Source organism: Heptranchias perlo, chromosome 1 (genome assembly GCF_035084215.1).
Source record: "Heptranchias perlo isolate sHepPer1 chromosome 1, sHepPer1.hap1, whole genome shotgun sequence".
In the NCBI taxonomy this organism is placed as follows: Eukaryota; Metazoa; Chordata; class Chondrichthyes; order Hexanchiformes; family Hexanchidae; genus Heptranchias; species Heptranchias perlo.
In genome coordinates this window covers 130,220,004-130,241,917 of record NC_090325.1, presented here as the reverse complement: position 1 = coordinate 130,241,917, position 21,914 = coordinate 130,220,004, and the positions used below count along the sequence as shown (strand labels likewise).

The 21,914-nt window shown below is 36.8% G+C and overlaps 1 protein-coding gene across 3 annotated transcripts; it reads right to left on the bottom strand.

Moving 5' to 3' along the window:
• Positions 1-1,437: 1,437 nt before the first annotated feature.
• On the bottom strand, positions 1,438-18,269 carry pitx2 (paired-like homeodomain 2). Of its 3 annotated transcripts, none has more exons than XM_068007101.1 (5): positions 18,140-18,269; positions 15,350-15,418; positions 13,886-14,020; positions 4,563-4,768; positions 1,438-2,612 (listed from the first exon to the last, which is right to left on the bottom strand). In XM_068007101.1, exons 2-5 carry the CDS (start codon positions 15,393-15,395, stop codon positions 2,049-2,051), a joined length of 951 nt encoding a protein of 316 aa, XP_067863202.1. In that variant the 5' UTR covers positions 15,396-15,418; positions 18,140-18,269; the 3' UTR covers positions 1,438-2,048. The 3 variants fall into 3 exon arrangements, with proteins under 3 accessions (XP_067863202.1, XP_067863212.1, XP_067863192.1); XM_068007111.1 differs by lacking the exon at positions 18,140-18,269 and adding an exon at positions 17,682-17,759; XM_068007091.1 differs by lacking the exons at positions 13,886-14,020; positions 15,350-15,418; positions 18,140-18,269 and adding an exon at positions 5,561-6,121.
• Between the last annotated feature and the right edge of the window lie 3,645 nt (positions 18,270-21,914).

The following is a 21,914-nucleotide window of genomic DNA, read 5'->3' as shown; positions in this document are numbered from 1 at the left end:
TCTGAGGGCACCTCATAAAAGCGCACGTTGATTTTTTTTAACGCTTCAGTAAGTTAGTGTTGCATAATCTTCCCCAGGGATTTGAATGGCAAAGATCTCCCAATCCACAAAACTGTCTGCCTCAGTGCTGGATGAAAACTAAACTGGAAGGTATTTTCATCTAGCCTCGTTGTCTTAGCTCCCATTCATGTCATGGTGCTTTTAAGAGTTAATATACATTCTTTTATAAAACGTTAAAATCACCTTTGATCTCAGTCTTAAGTGGTGTCATAAGGTTCACACATCTAGCTATGGGAGGTTGCTGTTTTAATGCAAACTTTGAAACAAAGCTTTTAATTTTGTAAAAATGGTTTAAATTTTCATAACATATTTTCTTGCATGATGTTAAGAAGTCAATTGAAAGCACTTAGATTTCTACTCTAAATATCTCTGCTTTATTTAACAAGACTCGTATTGTCTTTTTATGTTTCGTAAAGCAGTTCCCCTCCCCAATCAGATCATATGACTGGTATACTACTGTATAATTTATCTTCATTTGCACTCTCATTATGGACTCTACACGACATAATCCTGTATGATTTAATGTGCAAACAGGCCTCACACAGGAGAATGCTAGATCAACATTATTAATAACCAAACACAAACTGTCTGACCTTTAATAAGGTAACATAAACCTAATAAAGTCATCGAAAATGTAATATGACCTTTGAACCAGTGATTCTGAAAAATGTCCTTTTACCCAAAATCGGTTACAAAAAAAGGAGGAAAAAAACAATTTGGATCTAATATTAGCTACGACCTGTACGCATACTTTCAACAGCCTTATTCTGAAAATAAGCTTTTTGAACATAAGTGGTTTGGGGTTCAGCCCGAACGTAACTTTCAGTAATATCCTTACAGTGTTTAATTAAACCAACCTCACAGTGTTGATAATCTATACTTACCATTAAATTATATCAGCGATATATTGGAATGTATTAATTTATTTCATTTGTTTAATAATGCGATAAAATCTTAGAATATTCTCGGGCAGAAGGTTGCCCGGGTAATCTGATTTTCACTTGATTGTTTTGTTTGCTAAAACAATATCCGAGTTCCTTGAAATCTGTATTATATCTGTGATCAGTTTTGAGGTGCACAAACACTCCAGAGATGGTAATTAGATACATGGATTGTTGTTGCTGATTAGTGTGTTTCACTGATTTTTCGTGTCAGATCCATATGGAGTCAGGAGTAGGTGGACAACGCTTTTTTTAAAAGTTATGTACCGTATAAAATTTTCCAGAAGTTATACTTCTGCGGATTAAACACTTCAATACAAAAACGATCCAATTAGACAACATGGTTTTACGGTATATTTTTCGTCCCAGGAAAGCACAATGCTTCATTTCTTTTTTTACTTGAAAATAAATTTGCCGTAGCAAATTTAATACACAGGATAAATTGTACATGATTTTTTTTCCCGGAACATCACCGAATCTTACAACCAGAGGTACTAGTCTTAAAACTGATATCCACACAGACTTTTAATAATAATAATTAATAATAATAATAGACAGTGTTAGAAACATACAAGTGTTGCAGTTAGTATATACATTCCCTCGCTTTTAAGCGGAAATAATCCTTCAAGCTTCCGCGTGACATGCTTTATTTTTATGTAACTTCAAAAACACTGGCGTGATATTACTAACAATTGCTTTTATAAAATTAATTTGACATTTCGATATATACACATCCGTTCCACCAAACATTTCTTTTATTATCACAATGCTGAACTTAAAAATAACAAGCTTATATAGTATTAATAAAGGTGATATCCAGTCAAATAATCAGAGTATTTCTTTTAACGATCAAACGTCCCTTTATCTGATGAAAAATATTTGCAAACGGGGTGTCAAGGGAGGAAATAACACTTGCGCTTTTCCCTTAAATTAGAAAGTCGGCTCTGTGGGGTTTAGCTACACAGTTCAGTGGTTTTGTCTGTAGTGCCCATTATATTTTAAATTATTTCTTGGAGTCCATCAGTCTGAGAAGTTTCGTCTTATTTCTCACACGGGCCTGTCTACAGCATACTGGCAGGCACTCAAGTTAGACGCTGGGTTTTGAACACTGGCGTATCCGAAACTTGAATGTTGCTTGGCTTTGAGTCTAAGGCTGGCCAAGCTTGAGTTGCAAGTGTCTCTGTAGACGTAGGGTGGGGTTGGCGGAGCATAGGGGCAGGTTGCTGCTGGGACGGCGGAGTTTAGAGACGGATTGCTTAGGTTGTTCAAGTTATTGAGGCTGTTGAGGCCGGAGCCTGGCACCCCGGTCACTGCAGAGGGGACCATGCTGGATGACATGCTCATGGATGAGATGGAATTGGGAGCGGAGAACATAGCCTGAGAGGACAGAGGATTCACGTTCATAGAGTTGAAGAAAGGGAAGCTTTTGGTGGAGAGCGAAGCCGACGTCAAGCCTTTAGCTGCCCAATTGTTGTAGGAGTAGCCCGGGTACATGTCGTCGTAGGGTTGCATCAGACCATTAAACTGAGGTCCAAAGCCGCTTTTGCAAAGCTCCGCTTGTTGGTTGCGCTCCCGCTTCCTCCACTTGGCCCTGCGGTTTTTAAACCAGACCTAAAGGGAAAATAACAGTCGTGTTTTCAGAAACATGTAAACGAAAGAAAAAAATCATCAGCACACATCTAAACTATCTGTGCATTAAAATAAAAACAGATAAAATACACATAATTTTATTCCAGCAAACATAGCTTGTCCTTTTGGGACCTAATAAATCAGTCAAATGGGTCTGTGGTTTTTCAATCATAGAGGGAAGTCACAAACATTTGGTGTAACGGATATGGGAAAAGGTAATAGGTCCTTTATTACAAATATACGACAAGACTAACCTACTGAGTACTTAAATAGGAAACCTAACTAATGCAAAATCATCAACCATACCATTAATTTTAATGGAATATTTAATCACCGAAGTTCCGAATAAATAAATGAGATCAGCGACTTTAGTATGATGTTCTTCAACAAAATCTTCAGACAACCACTTAACATTTGTTTCAGACATATAATTAAAAAGCATAAATATAACCAAGAGGTTTATTAACAAATATCAACAGGCTATCCGGAAACACAAAGAATCCAGAAAGATGGCGAAAACGTTACAAATCATTATTGGGAAACTTGTCATTTAGCCTACTTTATTTTTGATGCTGTTTCCGTGTGAGAGAAAAACACAATGAATACGTGTGAAGATAAATTAACTATGTCGTTTTTCAATTAACCAGAGTAACACAACATATTAATCCAAAATATAGCCAATAGCCCAAATAACTGCACGAATAACGAATATGGATAAACTCTGTGATTGCGACAAGTATCAATTGCGAATGCTGTGATCCAAAGCCCTGCTGCTTTTCATATTGTTTGCCATCTGGAAGGTTTAGTAAATTAATAATTCAGGCATAGCATAGTAAGAACAGAAAGTACAGTGTGAAAGCAATAACTAAAATTCCATTCGCTATGTGTTGAAGGATGCATTAATGCGTTCGGAAACACAGGACTAATGGAAAACACATTACCCTTCAGTGATGTGCTTTTCCAAGAAGATGTAAATAAGACAAAAAATGCACAGGTCGAAATGTATTGGAAAGAGTTAGTCTGTAGTTCACTACGTTATTTACAAACATGCAATATGGCTTGTTTCGATTGTTTTTACAATAACCAGATAACCAACTGGATTGCGCAATATATAACCTGTTTCACAATCACACAAACATGAATACCGATTTCACTTCGTTAATAAAGATCCGCCGCCGACACGCGAATTTTACGGATTTCTATGGAGGTGCGAATCGTAAATGGTTGAGATACTTTGCACCAACTGACAACTTTCCATATATGTACACTTCCTATATATTAAACTTTCTATCTAGATAGATAGATAGATAGATAACTAGAAAGTTGTTGGAAGCGCTAAGTGAAGCCTAATGAACCATGTCAACCATAAGGAAAATCCTCTTTTTTCCCAATTCTCGGAATCCACATTCAACACAGGGAGACGTCTCCTTCTCAGCACGCAGTGACATTTGTGTATTGGGATCTGAGCTCAGACAAATATCACAATGGCCTGTTACACGGCATTGTTTACACAACTGGTGTTCTACATTGGCAAACTAACGTTAAACTGTATTTAGCAAGTGGTACTGTAATCCAGTGTGAAATCAGTATTGCACTTCAATTTAGGAAGAACAACATATAGATGGACTTTTAAAATTGGGCAATATTACAGGATATGGTCCAAACTTTACTTATCTTCCTTTATTTATAGATGCTATTAAGAGATGCTAGGAATATGTGAACGGGACAAGCCATTGTACAGTTTATCTCGCTTAATAATTCCAAGCAAATTATCAATCCTACAATTGCATTAATGATTATGTCCTGATATTTAATGTTGTAGTATGTAGTCTGATGCAGATCAGGTTTTCAAAAATTACTGACGGCGCAATCAGTAAATTTCTTGCTAATAGGAAAAGGGATGGAATGGGAAAGCACTCAAGATTAACATACCCGAACTCTAGCTTCAGTTAAATTGGTCCAAACTGCAATCTCTTCTCTCGTAGACATGTCTGGGTAGCGATTTCTCTGAAAAGTTGCCTCCAGTTCTTGTAGCTGTTGACTGGTGAAATGAGTTCTCTGGCGCCTTTGTCTCTTTTTCTTTGACGGGTCGTCTGTATTCGTGTCATCATTTTTGCTTTGTTGAATTTTATCTTTTTCTGAGGACAAAAAAAAATGATACAATGAGCAGTGATTTTCCAATTGGTTTGCTTGGGCATTAAACAAATAGTGAGCTTACACACCTGAGAAAGGGAAGTGCCAAAGAAAAACAATGAACTATATATTCGACATCTCAACGGTACTTTTGTGTACAGAACGACCAACGATATTGCGAATTTAAATTGTAGCAACTCACGATGAAAGGGTTAAATTAAATACATTTTGTTTAACCTGTAAACGACGAAAGTTTAGTTTTGCGCGTTATTTAATAGATTCCAGTTGCACATTCGTAGAGCTATGCAAGGATTGTTGCGGCAAAGAAACAAAACTGACAGGTACAATTTATTTCAGTGTCTGATTTATACCCAGGCAATAGCGTACTTTTTCAGGGTCAATAAAATAAAAACAAGCTGTTCACTTCATTGGCAAATGTAAAACATCTTTCCTTACACATGCGAATGAAAGTATGAACAGACCCATTTTAAACTGAAATAATTAAATTAATATTTAATATCACTATTCGTATTTAATATATAGTAAACAATATTTCATATAACATTTAATTGCACACATCCATAGAGATACAAATCAGAAACAATACAAGCCTTTGATGTGTAGAATTGAACATTTCATCTCGAACAAAATGACTAATAAAATGATTGCTGATGCCAAAACGCATTGCATTTTTTTTTTCTGAATCGCAATAAAGTTATGCCATAAAATAAGGAAGTGGCACAATGTCCGACGGGAGTGAAATCAATGCGGTGTTATGTGGATGGAAAAGGCCTTACCTCCCGTTTCAGGGCTGGAGGTGTCCGATAAAGTGTGAACCTCGAGCCGGTGCTTGGGCTCGCTTGTTCGTACTGGTTGCAAACCCGAAGCCATGGCTAAAGCTGTCTGATCCCGCACCAGTTTATTGCCGCTGCTGCTGTTTCTAAGGTGGTCCAAATTCAACGGATCTTTTGCACTGTTCATCTATAAACAAATACAAGCAGCCGGGCGACGTTTCCAAAGAGGATTAAATTTCCTCGCAGCCCACCTTACATACACAAGAAAACAGTCCAAAGGGGAATGCAATGATCTGGGGGTGGGGTGATCCAGAAGCTGCAGTGCACAAACCTCCAGTAAATAGTTGCACAGCTCTTCTTTTAAATGCGCTTTCGAGCTGCTGTCTTCATTAAAGCCGGTGCAGAATTAAAAGTGTGTCAGAGGAGGAGAAGAAGCAGTGGGGTTACAATGAATGAATTATTCCGGGCTGACACTGTGTGTGTGTGTGTGTGTGTCCGAGTGACAGGGACAGGTAACTGCAGATAAGGATCCTCAGGCTACCGCTGCTCCTGCCGCAAACGCGCTCCCTGTTCGCCAGTGGCTTTAAGAGCGGAGCCGCTTCTGATAACCTCCACTGTTCCTCCTCCCCACTGGCCTCCGCCTTCTCCCTGTCACTCACACTGATTGACGTGGCTTTCCGGCCCGTGAAAAGAGCGAGGGGGCGGGCCCCCAACCGAATGTCTGTACGTCACCGGACCAATCAATGCCGCGAGGGACGGTGCCCCCCTCCCCCCCCTCCTGCGTCTGTAACGTCACCAGCGCGTGAGGGAGATGGTTAGTGTCAGCGCCCATAATGCATCCTGAGAGATGCCTTTCACTCACTGACAGCAAACGACGCGGGTAAAACAGCTTATTTGTGATTTACAGCAATAAAACAAAAACAATGCACATTTTTATTGTGACTTAAATCCCCAAAATGCTGCTATTTAACTTATTATTGATTGCACAACTGATTTTGAGTGTCACTGAATCTAGTTTGGTTTTCTAAGCTGAAAGCACGCCAGTCAACAATAACAGGTTAAGGTAACATTCATTTCCGATGGCTACATATTTTAAGCACCAATATTATTTATTTTTATTCGAAAGGTGCGTATTAGATACTTTACATTTAACCGTGCTTCGATCACTTTTGTGCTTTTAAAAAAAGTGTTCGGTGCAAGTTGGTTAATTCACCCCACACCTTAAATATTGTCCATGCCAACAAAACAGGTAAACTTTGTTCACTCTCCCTGGCGGGCAAAGTACTTGTTGGGAACTTGATTGAATCAAACAAAATAGTATGATGTAAGGCGGAGGGGAAGCTATTCTTTTCGATCGCCCTATTACCGTTTCAGTAACTTGCCAATGTATCGATTTATGTTTAGTGTGCAGCATAACATAGATTGACAACATCAATAAGGATTTTAAAAATCCTTGAGAATTCACTAATTTGGAAAAATAGACATCTCTTTGGAATATGTAGTAATTTGCCTTTTACTTGGAAGACATCCAGTATTTAGGTGTTTTCTTGATGTAAGTTATTAATATTGACATTATTAATAAAACAAAACTACAACTATATTTTTTGCAGTTGCAATTGCAATCCTTAATTTCTGGATTCACATCACACCGTTATATCTTCATTGTGAGTCAATGATAATAATAATTCGCAAAGGAAAAATAAACGAAATATATTCAGATTATTGTGTCTCCGTAGTTTGCATTGAAGTTACAAGATAATAGCTGGATTCCATGCATGAGCTGTCATACAAGGGCAATATTAATTCAAAGGATAAGCTTTAAGCAGTGCTATTATTCTTGATAACGAACGTGATTTAGTGCGTAACGAGTCAGATTAAGTGGTTACGTATTGTTTATAAGTAACAAGAATATTGGAAATGCACAGCAGGTTGGTTAATATCTGAAGGACAAAGATAGGTTAACGTCTCTTGTGTAACCCTTGATAAAATTTCTCATTCGGATGCTGACCAGCCTGTTATGTATTTGCTGCATTTTCGGTTTGTATTTCAGATCTCCAGCATTCTCTTTTATTTCTAATTTGCCATTTTTACAATTCAAATAACATTTACAACAGGCTCTAAAGAAAGTGAATGCTAAATATGGAGGTGTGAAATTATTTATCCGCATGTGGAAGTGCCGAATGCACGAAAATAATGTATAATTATTATTGTATACCTTTAAAAAAACACAAAACAGTTTAAGTTGTAAAACAACCACGAAATAAAATTAATATAAAGTGTAGTTTTTATTATGTTCGTAATATGACACGTTTTAAAATATCTTTCATTCTGGTGATTTTAAACACACGGAGATATAACCTTTGATTTGAATTCTCCAGCAAAAAAACGAAACATTTTTGGATCCCAACAATGCTGGTTGTTATTATTATCTTAAATTTGAGGCGACAAGAGCTGCGAACAAAACAAGTATAAAGGCGTCATCTTCTGATCGATTTGGTCCAGTGGTAGTTCTTCACACACGTTTGATTCAATAAGCAAAACAGGTTTGCGCCCAGCTGTAAAATATAAAGTCGGAAAGCTCTTTGCCTGATTAACCTGACTAGTGAATACCGGTGACGAGGCTAATAAGGAAGGATTTGTAGTGACACGGGGGCTCTGACACTTCCCGCTTTCAGTATCTCAATCTCCGTGTTTACCATTTCACTAAAGGCTGCATAAAATACAGAAAAAACAGCAATAAATATTTGCATTCTCCTCCTGTCTAAAATCCTTTCATTAATCGGTATTCTGCTCATTAGCTGCTTTAAAAGACTGTCTATCCCTGAGATTTGGCAAAGATTCTCCCCCGCAGAACCGCGCGAGTTATGATGGAGAGAACGCTCTTAAATTTGTAGTGGTTTTTAATCTGATAAGACTCTAATTTGCTTAAGTCTTTTAAATAGGCTCTAAACGGGTTCTGACAGTTTTCTTATTGAATTTCTTCTAATTCCCAAATGATCATAAAGTACTGACGTAAAGTAAATATTTCCTTTCTCGGGTGCTGAATGTGACCTAGAAGGAAATCAACCAGTCCTCACGCCGCGACCCTTTCTACAAACCTGGCTAGGGACTTCTTTACCATGTTAACCTCGGATTCTCTCTATCCTCTTGAATTCAAGTGTCTACGATTATTAAGCGTAATAAAATTAAGCGTGAGTTTGAGAGTGGTTGAATGAAGGAAATCAAACTTAATAAAAAAATATAAGAAGTTTGGTGATTTTATTGATTTATTGATCGGTGGGTGTTGTCGAATTCTCAATTTTATTCCACCTTTGACGCGAGGATGAAGATCTAAACTCAAATATTTTTTTGTTTATTTGTGTGAAACGCGTTATGAAGAAACTTTGCGGCCGCCATTCTTTGTTATACACTGCAAACTCTATTTCAGTTCATTACAAGATCAAGAAGGGATATTCATTTCAATGTAAGGGCCGTTATCATTTCTTTGACGCGTCATGAATTTGGAGGTTTGCATTTCCGCCTTTCTTTTTAATGGACTGACTTTGGACAGAGTAGAATGTATTAGCTCAAATCACAACATCGCATCATTTAAAGAAGAATTACATGTCAGCTTTCTCAATCGCATTAATCAATCGAATTACTGGTTACCAATAAAACAGCTGAACAGACAACAGTGCGATTTTATCTTCATTATGCTCTAACTTCCATTAAGTGTTTTCGGCCGTTTCCACTGCCGTTACATTTAGCGATAGAACTTGGATGTGCTAATACACGTATTAACCTTACAAGCGTCTAAAATGAACGTCGATGGAACGATCAGTAGGCTCGGTTTTAATAGATAAATTTCAAGAAAATAGTTTTTCGAAAAAACAATCAGCAAGTTGATACTGAAACTTTAAGATGGCGAGCGTGTTCGGTCATGTTTGGAAATTCAATCAATCTATAGGCTGTCCTTGCCATCACATCTATGGGGTTATGACGGCACTTAATATTAACATTGAATTTCTACCGAAACCAGTATGTATTTAAAACATGTGAATACCATTTACACATTGAAAACAGGCAAACATTTACAGTGCTGCAGACATCTATTAAACTTTAAAGATTCCAAGTGCTTAATTCAAACCATTTGGTATCACCATAGACTCCAATCCCATGCAAACTTATACCCTTTTAGATGCACATTAACGTGAGGTTCCCATATTTAGTCGTGCGGCGCCGTTGAAGGTTTAGCTATATGGAGATACGTGACCCCTAAACCGTGTGCTTTATCCAACGCGAGTGAAATTCGGGAACATGTCAGTTCATACCTGTGAGCTAAATGTTAGTCGATGAACCCAACAAGTTCACAACAGTAACTGAAGCGCCTCAACTCCTTTCGTACTTACTTCGCGTCCTCAGTAATTTCCTGGGTCAAGCCCTTTTGCCTGAAGGACATCAGTTACTTTCAACCCGGATTAGAGTCTCGCTTATTTGTCAAGGACGGTTAGGATTTGTGTACGTTTCAAATTTTTATTTTTTTAAAAAGAAGCCCTTTTGTACTACAGATTGGAATGGGTTGCGAGATGTCCTTAGTAAAGGGTGCAATTGAAACTAATGGGGATTATTGCTGCCATAAAAACTGTTACCACAATTAAAAATGTTTTTCAACCTGAACTTCACTGTTTACCTGTTCGCTTTCATCTCCCCCTTCATCAACAGGCAAACATGAGCGTCCCACGGATTGTGCATGTGCTACTGAGATGGACGGTAAAAGCCCGCACCCATTCGTTTGATTAAAGGTCTGCGGGTTTTTGTGGCGGAGAATTGGGGAGCTAACATTCAGCATTAGTTGCCATGGTTACCGTAAATCACATAAATCCAAAAAATACCGACCTATAATCTGAGCCGAAGCTTTGATTTCCCTGGTGAAATAATATTTAAAAAGGTTGTCAGCTGACAAAACAACCTTATTAATTTTCCACGGGTAAGAAGATAACGCTCAGTGAGTTTTCATTTAAAAATGCGTGTCCTCAAACAGCCGGGCAAAATATGTATGAAAAGGTACTATGTCTTTAATATTTGTAATTCCGACATTATAATAATAGAGCTTAGTGTGTTATTACCGGCCATGTGATGCTTTTAAAATACATTAACATTTACTAAAATTCTATTTCTAATCTTAAAATATTTATTAATACACATCAGCTAAACCAGAAAAAAATGATACACCTTTTGTGTTGTGTATGTGTTTGTGATCGAGAGAGAATTATAGATGGGGTCTATTGAACACAATTGTGACCAGCATCGAAGATTGGCTTCTACACTTGACCATGTGTTTGACAGCACAAGATGGCTATATCGAACACAAATTGCTTTGGTGTGTGTTAGGTTTTCTGATTTTTTTTGTTGTACAATTTGAGAAAATCTAATGATTACTCTTGAAGATTGCACCTGGAAGGAGTCCATCTAAAGTGAACCACCTCGTTTCTTTCGCTCCCTCTGTATCTATAAACACAGCCAGTTTATATCCTTTCCATGAGGTCTTTCTGAACGCATGCCAACGCAAATGCCAGTTGTAACATCTTCTTTGATTTTCACATTGTACTTTGGCACCCGGAGTTACTTTATATGCATGTATGTATCTATGTATGTCTATTTTACGCATGAAGGTACATATGGCAGCTTTACATAATTGTGCACATTACTACAAAATACAATGGTACTAAAATACGAAAGATTTATTTTTCTGTTGGGTCATTTAGTAGTTTTAACATTTTTATAATAGAGAACTCAAGGGAAGATGGGAGATCAGTGTCTGAATACTTCATGAGCAAAATATGATTGAAGAACAGAATCCAAAATATGCATTTCTATTTATACTGACACATAGAAAGGATCAAAAACTTCTCAAATAAAAGTCGTAGAATAAAAAAATAAATTAAAATGCATTTCTGATCCATCAACTATACGTTTATTACAAGGCGTTTTAACTATGGAATTATAATGTTTGTAGTTTTGTGCCATGGTCTCTGGTTTTGGTTGTATTTGCACATATACATTAGAAGATTACTTCCAGAACTTGTAGTCTGTTAAGTGGATGAATTGGCGCTGTTTGGGTAGATTTGTGTTTGTTTTGTTGTCTTATACCTTGGGTTTGTTGTCTTTTTCCTATGTTGGATTACTGGATATTCTCCAAGATGAAGAGCCATTAATTACCCATTCAGTCAATATTAGGAAGACGACAAAGCTTTTTACAAAGGATTAAGAAGACATCAAATTGTTCCATTAGTATATTCCTACTCACGAATAAGCTTTCATTATACATTTAGTTTTCCCTCGAGTCAATCTAACAACTGCTGCATATATTACACAGACTGTACAAAACAGTTCGACAGTAAACAGACCTTATAAGGAAAATAAACTTTCATTGATATTTGAAAAAATTCTAGTTCTCTCCCCCCTTCTCTCACTCTCCTCGCTCTCTCCTCTCTCTCTCTCTGTCACACGGAGAATTAGCAGTATAATACGAACCCCTCTAGTCCCCAGCACTAGCTCACACTTCATGTGAAACATAGTCCCAGAATCCTAGTCAAAAGACTCTCACAATCAACACTATTTAATAACATTTTATACACTATATTATACAAAATGCTACTCCAGATTAAAGGATTGCCGAAGTAAACAAATAAATATTTTAAAAAGAGTTAGAATATAAATTGCAGCATGATTGTATCTTCAGCAAAACAAAGTATCTCATATTGTTCGCAATTCATAAGGCTATTATTATTTTACATTCAGCATTATTTTGCACGGGTATGCAGGTTATAAGTATTACAACATACAACATATGGGTTCCCAGACATTACTTGGCATCCCCAATATAATCTACATGATCATTTAAATTGTATCGGACCACCTGAATAGTAATAGTAAGTTCAATAATAAACGAGTTCTTCATTTTAGCGTGCAATTATTTATATGTATAAAATAACGTGGGAGTAAAGGGGAACACAATAACGCACTAAAATAAAAACATTTCGACATACACCACATCCGTAGACACACATATAGTTATATCATTAAATATGTTGGAGAATGAAAAGTACCCTCAAACGTAAACTTTTGTGTATGGTCAAATTGAAAGCACAGGTTAACATGTTAAAATATATGCACCCGAAATTAGCAGTTGAAATTAATGCTGCACAATAGTACAGCAAATTGGCTTTTCATTCCATTTTAGTTTAACATTGACTGCTTATGTAATTTCATATTTTTTTGTAAAATTGTTAATTAAGTGCATTTGAAATGTATTTATAGATACGCAGATCCAATGGAACGATAGTTTGGAAACAGAAAACTGATTATGATCTGGCAGGTTTAGGTCAAACTAATTAGTGGACGCGGGTCATACTCCGGTAGCTGACAATGAAAAAGTACAGCTCAGAACACAAACAATACTTTCAATTTAAAACCATAGAATAGAAAACAGAAACTCGCACCGCTTTACACCTTAAACTGAAAAGATAACGCAGGTTAAACCTAATTATGCAGATTACGGAACAATGTCCAGTTGCCGCATTTATCAATACACATCAGGAAAACAGCAACACATAAAAGAGGCACTAAGTGAAACGTGAAGAAAGCCATCTTATGTTACAGGAAACGGCTTTTGTAATGTTGATGAATTTTCTTCACACGAGCGCTTTGTTTCAAAATATGAGGTTATCGAAGACTTTTCCAAAATAGCATAATTAATTTGTACTCCTATGGAAGTGTACATTTTTGAATATCAGAAATTACAGCTGCACAGATAATTTGCACCTTTTTAACGTGGACAAAATATACAAGAATTTATAAAAACAAACTAAAAAAATTATAGATTCAAATAGAGAGATAATCTTCAATACTTTGTTATCTGTTGTTTTATAAGTGGATTTACAGTTTCGTCAAATATAAATTATTCAAATAAACCCCGGAATAAAGAAAAATATTTTTCTGAAAAAGATTTTAATTAAAGGAGTGGTTATTGAATTTGGTTTTGATATTTGTAAGGAGTGGAGCAAAGGAAGGTTCATATAGCAAAAAGAACCCCTTTGGGAATGATGCACTTTGCCTTTTGTACAGCAGGGGTCGCTCTAACACAAATGTTAAAGTAACGATTTTACTTGAATGATTGTTTTAAGTTTGGTTTAGAGGATGTGGTGGAATTCTGTTGTAAGGTTTAATTTAGTGAATGTTATTATGCATAACATTAATCTCACAGCCGTCAGACCTGATAATGCAAATATCTCAAGACTTTATATTCGGAGATTATATTTATACTGGAGACAGTTTTGTTTTGCCTACCATTCGAGTCGAGGTGATGCCGTAGGAATTTGCTGTCTTTTCTGCTGTTTCCAACTTCAGTTGAAGAACTTAATTCAGATTTCCGTATTTCTGTGTCTTTCGTAAATAAACATTCCACAGCAGAGGGCTGCGACGCTGAGAGGGAAACATAGAAACGAAACTCACATGACCTAATTGTAAGAAATGCAACTATAACGTAATAGGAAATTCTGTTAGGCCGTCTGAATTTTAACAATTCCCAACTATCCTTAGTTTAGATTGTTCTGTTGATTCTCATCACTTATACATACTCTCACAAACGTCCCTTATCAGATCTTCATGTTTTACGTCTTAAAAACGATCAGAAATCGTCTGAATCACGCTAAATAGTCCTAATAAAATGCATTTGTAATACCAGCAGCAAGGCTATTACAGATATTAGATTCTGGCTAACTTTTTGGGTAGGCGGCAACAACGTAGGATAAAAAAGTACACTGGCAACTTTAAAGAGATGGACAATTGTGTGTTTAAACTATTTTATAATCTTTGATTCTGATAGTTTTTTCCTTATAGGCTTTTTACAATACATTTTTTAAAAAGCAAACATTTTTGTCGAATTATTCTTATGGGTCCATGATAATGTAACAAAACATGTTTGTTTTAGAAGTAGTTTCCCCTTTTCTTATCTTATGGAATGAAATGTATTCTGGCGTGTCTGCATTTTATTCGGTTCCCCTTTTTGGAGTACTGAAAAGATTTCACTGTCCCAGATTACTGGGACCAATCTTCTGAAGAGAGCACAAACTCGCAGTTGTTATTACCTGATCTTGTATGTGAGTCTATAGACTCCCTTCCACAAGCACTGCATTTGCAAGCTCACAAAAAGCAAAAGAAATGAATGTGTATTCACTTTCCAATACTGGAGTTAATTAAACGATCCTTATGGCATATCGAGCCCCAGCTCTCTCCTTTGGTATCTACTTAATTAATGTCAGCCATGACATCATCAACATGCGTCATCCACAACACTGTTTAACATCTTGGTGTGTGCAGAATTTTAGAATTACAATTGTTATATACTTTAAAACATCTTGTCGGCAATTATTCCAAAAGTATAGATGTTTTTACTTCTTTTTTAATTGTTAACATTTATAATTTTACGTCTGCATTAATATTTCTTTCCATCTTGCTCTCATTAAGCATTGCAACGATGTTTATTTCTGCTGTTGCTTGGAAAAAAATTAAGTTATTGCTTAGGGCTGATATTTGCTTCAAAATGTCATTTTAGACGGTCATACACAAAGTGAAATATCCTCTGTGGATGTTGGTATTAGACGGTGCATCTTGGAGAAATAAGCTCCAGTGGCTTAACACCGTAATCAATTATGTCTAATTCAGCTTCAATACGGGTCAATTATACATAAGTTAAAATTTCGGCACAAGTACTAACCGACCTATATTTTAAGAAAAATCGTCTTTACTCACATAATTCGACGCAAGACGGTACATGCTTGCGGCAGTTGGAATCCATAATACCGCCGGTCAATGGTTGATCTACAGAGAGAATTACACACGATTTACTGTCAGATCCAACGTATCACCGTTAGACATGGAGGCAAACATTGTTATAACATTTATAATTACAGCAATAAGAAAATGCAATGCCAAAATATGGAAAGGGACAACCTGGGCTAAAAAAAAGTGAAAACTAATAAGCATTATGTTCAGAACTACGAACAGAAACCCACAACAACAGATACTTTGTAGTGTAGCATTTACATTTGCTATTTTATCAGCGGTTAGCTTTTAGCTTATAAAGAACGCAGTTGTTTAAATTCACAAATTAAAATGTATCATGTTATAAATATACAGCGTCCTTTGTTCAATTTGTTTTGCACATGACTAATTATGCATTTGATCAAAATTAGAAAGCCATCAAATGTAGTTTTAATAAGTTACATTGTTATTAATATATCGGAAATACGATTTGAAGAGCTGATCTTAATTCAAATATAGTAATCTATCATTTTGCATTGTGAAATGATGTTGCTGATCTATGCTTCATTTGAGCTGGACTTAAAATGTACCAGAGAACAGCGATTTTGCAGCACTTTTAACAAGAAACTCGGGTTCTTGGCAGACGGTGTCCCGTGATCAATCTCATCCCAAATCCGAGCGATTTCACACGATTTAATCTGTTTCTTGTTTTCTAAACTATAGGCGCAGGCACGGCCACAAGTGCCAAAGTGCGACAGTTTGCCTGCTGGATATTTAGTGATTCCGCTGTAAAATCACAGGATTAGTGTCTGATTGAGATGTCTGTCGGTGGGATATTACAAAATTCATTATCAGAGCGGTGGACTAACTCGATATGAAGTAACACAGATGGGATTTTATTAGTCCAGGCTTCAAATGTTTGCTTATGATAATTTTAGGAAATTTGCATGTCATCATCATGGTAATCGTTTTTTTTTGCTGCTTTTCAAATCTATCTGGAACTAAACTATCTCCATTGCAACAGTGCTGGGTTTGCTACGCTCGAGAGTAGGAATAATTTGCCAAATAATAAGACAAGATCACCAAAATGAAAGGTAACACCTGACTTCCGATATATTTCCAGTAAAATTCCACGTTTTTCTCCGTAATTATTTTTGGTTTTCAACAAGTTAATTCCAACTTCAATAATTACTGTATCATTTTGTGCCCGAGTAATTTCAATAATTTCCGCATTGTCTGCATAAACTATATTACATACTAAACACAATTTGATAAAATAATAAAAACAATTTAGGCATATGGTAATGCCATGACTCAATTAGTGTAACCAAAATTTTAAGTGGCAGAATTGAATTCACTTTGAATAAAATGTAACTATGTACATATACTTCCCAATTACTTTAAAAATTAAGTGTTACTTCAGATGTCATTGTCTGCAGACCAGAACAAATGTTACTTTCCGTTTTATATCCCCCGTTCTCCTTTTTCTTTAATCTTTCTTAAAGTCCAAAGAATAAGGCTACAGAACTGAGGATTCTGAACCACTAACACAACAGCACCTACCTAAAGTATAGCGTGTGCTCTCACGCTCGTAAATCTTTGAGAAATACGCACCTTATGGTCAAATAGTTGGTACATTAAAAAATTACCCGGAGTCGCCATAAAGCGGAATTACCCGCAAAACATCAACTTCCACCATTTCCCCTTGCATTAAATACCAATTCCGGCTTTCTCACATTATTTAATCTAATCAAACTTCAGTGTGCGACGCCAAGCTGGCGTATGATATATTTTTTAAATTCTTTATGTTTCCATATTTCCGAATGCAGCAAAATCCACATCACCTCTGATCCTGATATCAGAGAATTCGTGGCATTGTAAATAATGGCCTCGCTGCCCAGTTATGTGCAAGCATTGTTGCAAATAACATTTCAATCAGGGGCTGCCTACTGGATTTATTGGCGTTTCATCGTATTAAACGATAGTGATTTGCCGGATTCAAAACGCTAAACTGAATTCAGGTGAGAATGAAGTTCATGTACCAAATGATTAAAAATTCCAGCCTATAAAGTTATTTAAAAATAAAATGATAAAACTATACTGCAATGGTTAAAAATGATAAAATATAGTTTAAGGACTAATCAACATCATGAACATTGCAATGGATAGTTTTATTATACTAGCGTACATCCCGGGACATCGCGCACAAACCAGCAAAATGCACCTTGCAAAGTTACCATTCTCTTTACCAAAGCATAACACGCAGCCGACTCCGAAGACGGTAAAAGTTCTTAGTTACTATTGAAATAACAAGGCCCACCTTACACTTCGCCGCAAAAAGACACGCAGGCCTGTGCACTGTGACCCTAAAGCTACTCTCGTGTAGCTGTTTTTGACTTGTGAAGTTACAGCGGCGCTAAGCCGATATCCAAAACTTTGTTACTTTCTTTTTAAAAAATGATAACAACACGCAAAAAGAGCCGCTGGAACTTACCGACAACTGCCACTGGGGGATGGGGTGGTGGTTAAAAGAAAAGTGCACCTTTTAAAAAAACTGTACTCCCTCCCCCCCTTTCCCTTTACTGTAACTGTACAGACGCAAGATCCGCAGCAAAGTGAAACCGTAGAACTAATCACTTATTTGATTGTGCGAGGAAATGTAAAGAGCAGTAAAATGGTGATCGGAGTTACAAATCACACACACGGCGGTTTTGGGAAAGTGGAACGAATTCTCAGACTTGCATTATCTCACATCTGAGGAAGGACGCCTCGACTTACCAGACAGAAGCTGAGGGGTTTTTTGTGTGTGGTTCTCGTTGGGTTTGTAACAGTCCTACGGACTGCAGATGCAAGGTTGAAAGATTTTACAAAATAAAATCAACTAAAGCTTCCGCTTGGGCTCCTTGTGTTTCTCCCTCTCTCTCTCTCTCTCTAGATTCTTTACGATCTGTTTCTCTGTCTATTTTAGAAAGTCGTGACGTCAGGAAAGATTCCAATATATCACAGGAAGAGAGAGAGAGAGGGGGGAGAGGGAGAGGGAGAGAAAGACTGAGAGGGACTGAACCTTTGGGAGTTTGGGCTTAAATCACCAAAAGAGCAAGTCACTCCGCTGTCATCAGATATCACTTTTAAAGAAACGGCGCAATGAACAAAAAAAACCCCAGAGACTTTTGTCAAATCATCTATTTCGCTCTACAGTACATTTAAACCGTACCTGCAAACTCGTTTAGACATCAAAGCTATTTTTAATGCAAAAGTGTAGCGGAGGGAAGTTTCCAACTATTTTAATTGTTAGAAATTCAATATAAAGTGACACATATCCTGGTATAATTTTTTTTTAAAAAATACCGTAATTTACTTCTAGATGAGTCTTCCCCTCCCGACTCGCACAATGTGGTTTACTATTGTGATACAGTAATCGGATTTTTAAAACATGAATCATTTTGTCCATTTAAATAATTATAGTTATACTGAAGTATGTTTGCAAAAAGTGCAAAAGGCCATGTTTACGATTACAGTGATATGATGTAAAAGGGAAATAACTTTGGAATGAATTACAGTACATGTTCTTTTGGGAAGGCCAATATTTATGACTCCGGAAAAGTTCGAGTTTTCCTCGCCTGCCACGTAGATTTTTCAACCACGATGCTGTGCATGTTGACTTAGTCTAGCAGTAAATACAAATGATTGACAATCCCAGCATCAGGATTCCGGTAAAGTGTACAATTGGCCAGGTACAAATTTCTTCCAACGGCTGGGAGGTGATGGGCAGAATAATTACTTTAAGAATGATTCATTGCTATAAATGTTGAAAACTGCTGGTGGGTGGAAAGTCGTAACTCGTCTGTACATTAAAAAAAGTCAAATGTGGGTTTATGACAATTTATTTTTCATTGTTTGCCTAAAGAACGAATTTTACCAAAAGTTTGGACGAATTTAACTATCATTAGTATTTTCCACCGAGCTTATAGAAAAAAAAGTACGCAACATGCTATAGCATCCCTTTAGAAACTGCACGGATGCAATGAAGGGCACTCCATTGATACCGAGGATGCCTGGAATGTTTAGAAAAAGCAAAATGTGAACGGCAGGCATTTTTGAAGCATTTATCGAATAAACCCGAAGGAGCAAAAATAAGATCTTTCAATTAATTAGTTTAATTACCATTACCTAGTTAAATCAAGATCTAGACCATCTACAGTCTTACAATCTTCGTAATCTTGTTTTCTCACTGACCAGCTATCCCGCCATTCTGCCATACGTGTTTAATTCGATTCGCCTGTGCAGCTTAAGTGAGCATCTGGTGTAAAATGCAAATGTACCACAGAGAAACATAAGATACAGAATGCTTCTCATTCGGATCTCGAGTGTGTCGAAGGAGCTATACATACGTTTCACCGCCATAATCCTTCTTTTACATTTTTAGTCATACCCCCATTAAACAACTAATTAATGCCTTTAATCACCAGGGGATAAAACATTAGACAGGCCGCTGGAGAAAAGAGGATTTCTGGTAAACCTAGACATCCTAACATAATTAGGGACAGTAAAATAGTGGTGCTTTATGTACCCTTTTCAAATGTGTATTACTGCTTCTTTTCTAGATGTATAAAACAAGGGGTAGCTGATATAAAAGATCTTCATTCTACATGCAACTAGAAATAATGCTAAAGCAGCTGAGTTTTTCATTTGAGCTTGTTATAGTTTTCCCCCCTAGAGTTAAATGCGCTTATATTTATGGATATATTATGTGAACCTATAGCAGCTTCAGTGTCTGTTAAGCACAAATTGCGGAAAATAGTAACTTTCTGGGATTAAGGTTCGTACTGAAGCTAAATCCGCCTGCATTTTCACGGATCTCACGGTTTTACATTGATGGACATTTCAACTTCTGAACCAAATTCCATTAAAATCCAACGGAATAATCATTGCAGCCGACACGATTGTGCACTTCCATAACCCCGCAGAAATTGTTTAAGGCGTCAGAATAAATCACCGCGCAAAAAAAACTGACTTCTGCAGCATCCTATCTAAATGCTGCTTTTGATTTATCTCTAAATTCTCTGTGTAGAAATCGAGAAAAAAAGGTTCTTTCGGATGCACAGTTGCTGCTGAATTATACTAAATCATTTCAAACAGGATAATAAAGCTCAGGTTCAAAATTATTCTTCCGGAACGCCCTCTGTTTACATAACGGAAACCCGAGCCTGTCAAGTACATCCGTACACAGCATAATTCATTTATGTTTTAAACTAGAATAATTACAGATTGGTCTATTTAGTACCTGCCACCTTTTACACCTTACAAGGATGCTCAGCATCATTGACTCGGCGCCAAATCGCAAAATTAAAAAAGGACTCTGGAGAACCACATATAATGTGTATTTTCTGTTAATTGAGGACATACCTTCATCAGGAGACTTTAGAAGGGCTTCTTTCTCAGGGAGAAGGTGCAGAGGAATCCGCCAACTTCAGAAAAGGCTGGGGATGTGAGATGTGTAGCCTCGGGGGTAGCGATCAGACCCTTTCATTTGAAGGAGTTATCGATTTGCTGTGTTGTCATCTTTGGCGACGCAAAGGACACTTGAAAAGAATTTCTGATAGGACTCTCCGAGAGATGAGGTGACCTGATCGTCTCACGAAATTCTTAATTACCTCATCAACTACTCAAAACATGCATCTTCCGACAGGGATGGAGCTGGAAGCTATCAATGCTCTATCTTTTATCCTACAAATGAAACTTTATATTACATCACATTTGACAGATTTTAGCAGATGTATATTATGTGTCACTACGTTGGCAACTCTTATTCTCTGTGTTTGTGTTCTATCGCCTATTCCATCTCCATAATTGCACTATTGTCGTTATCTGTAACTGCGCTAATTGAGATGGACCATTAACTTATGTTTAATGGAAATTCATGTAAATTTTCGGAGCAGCCTGCTGTGGGCCAGCTATTTACTGTATTTGAATGTAAACCCTCTTTCTGCCAGATGAATAAAATAAGGAACGTCTGTGAATCCAGATCTGATGGAAATTATTTCTGGTACATGTAGAATAACGAGCAGTCCCTTTGGACCTCACAGATAACACATAAGGTGGCGGCTGGTCGTACATAACTTTGCCAGTATTAAAATAACACGAACGTCTTATTATAATTTCTTCATGAACAACCAGGCTCTGGTTGCAAAGAACAGGATTAGGATATTGGGATATAAAGCTCTACATCACACTACTTTATTACATGTACATTTTTCGGGTAGTATGATAAAACGTTAATGAATGGAATGATTTTATAGCCAGTTACAGGTTACCAGAGTTGAAGTAATAAAGAGAAGGGAAGTACATGAGCTTTTGTTGAACACTGTCACGATTGCTTGTACCTGAAGTTAGAAGATTTGATACTTTAATCGCGTGAAACGTTTAATTTACAGTAAATAGAGAAAAACAAAACTTCTAACATAAAAAAATACTGACAGACTATCTCTGGCATCTGGTTCGCTCTTGGAGTATAAGGTAATGGTAAATCTTTTGTGACAGAACAGTGTGTGTT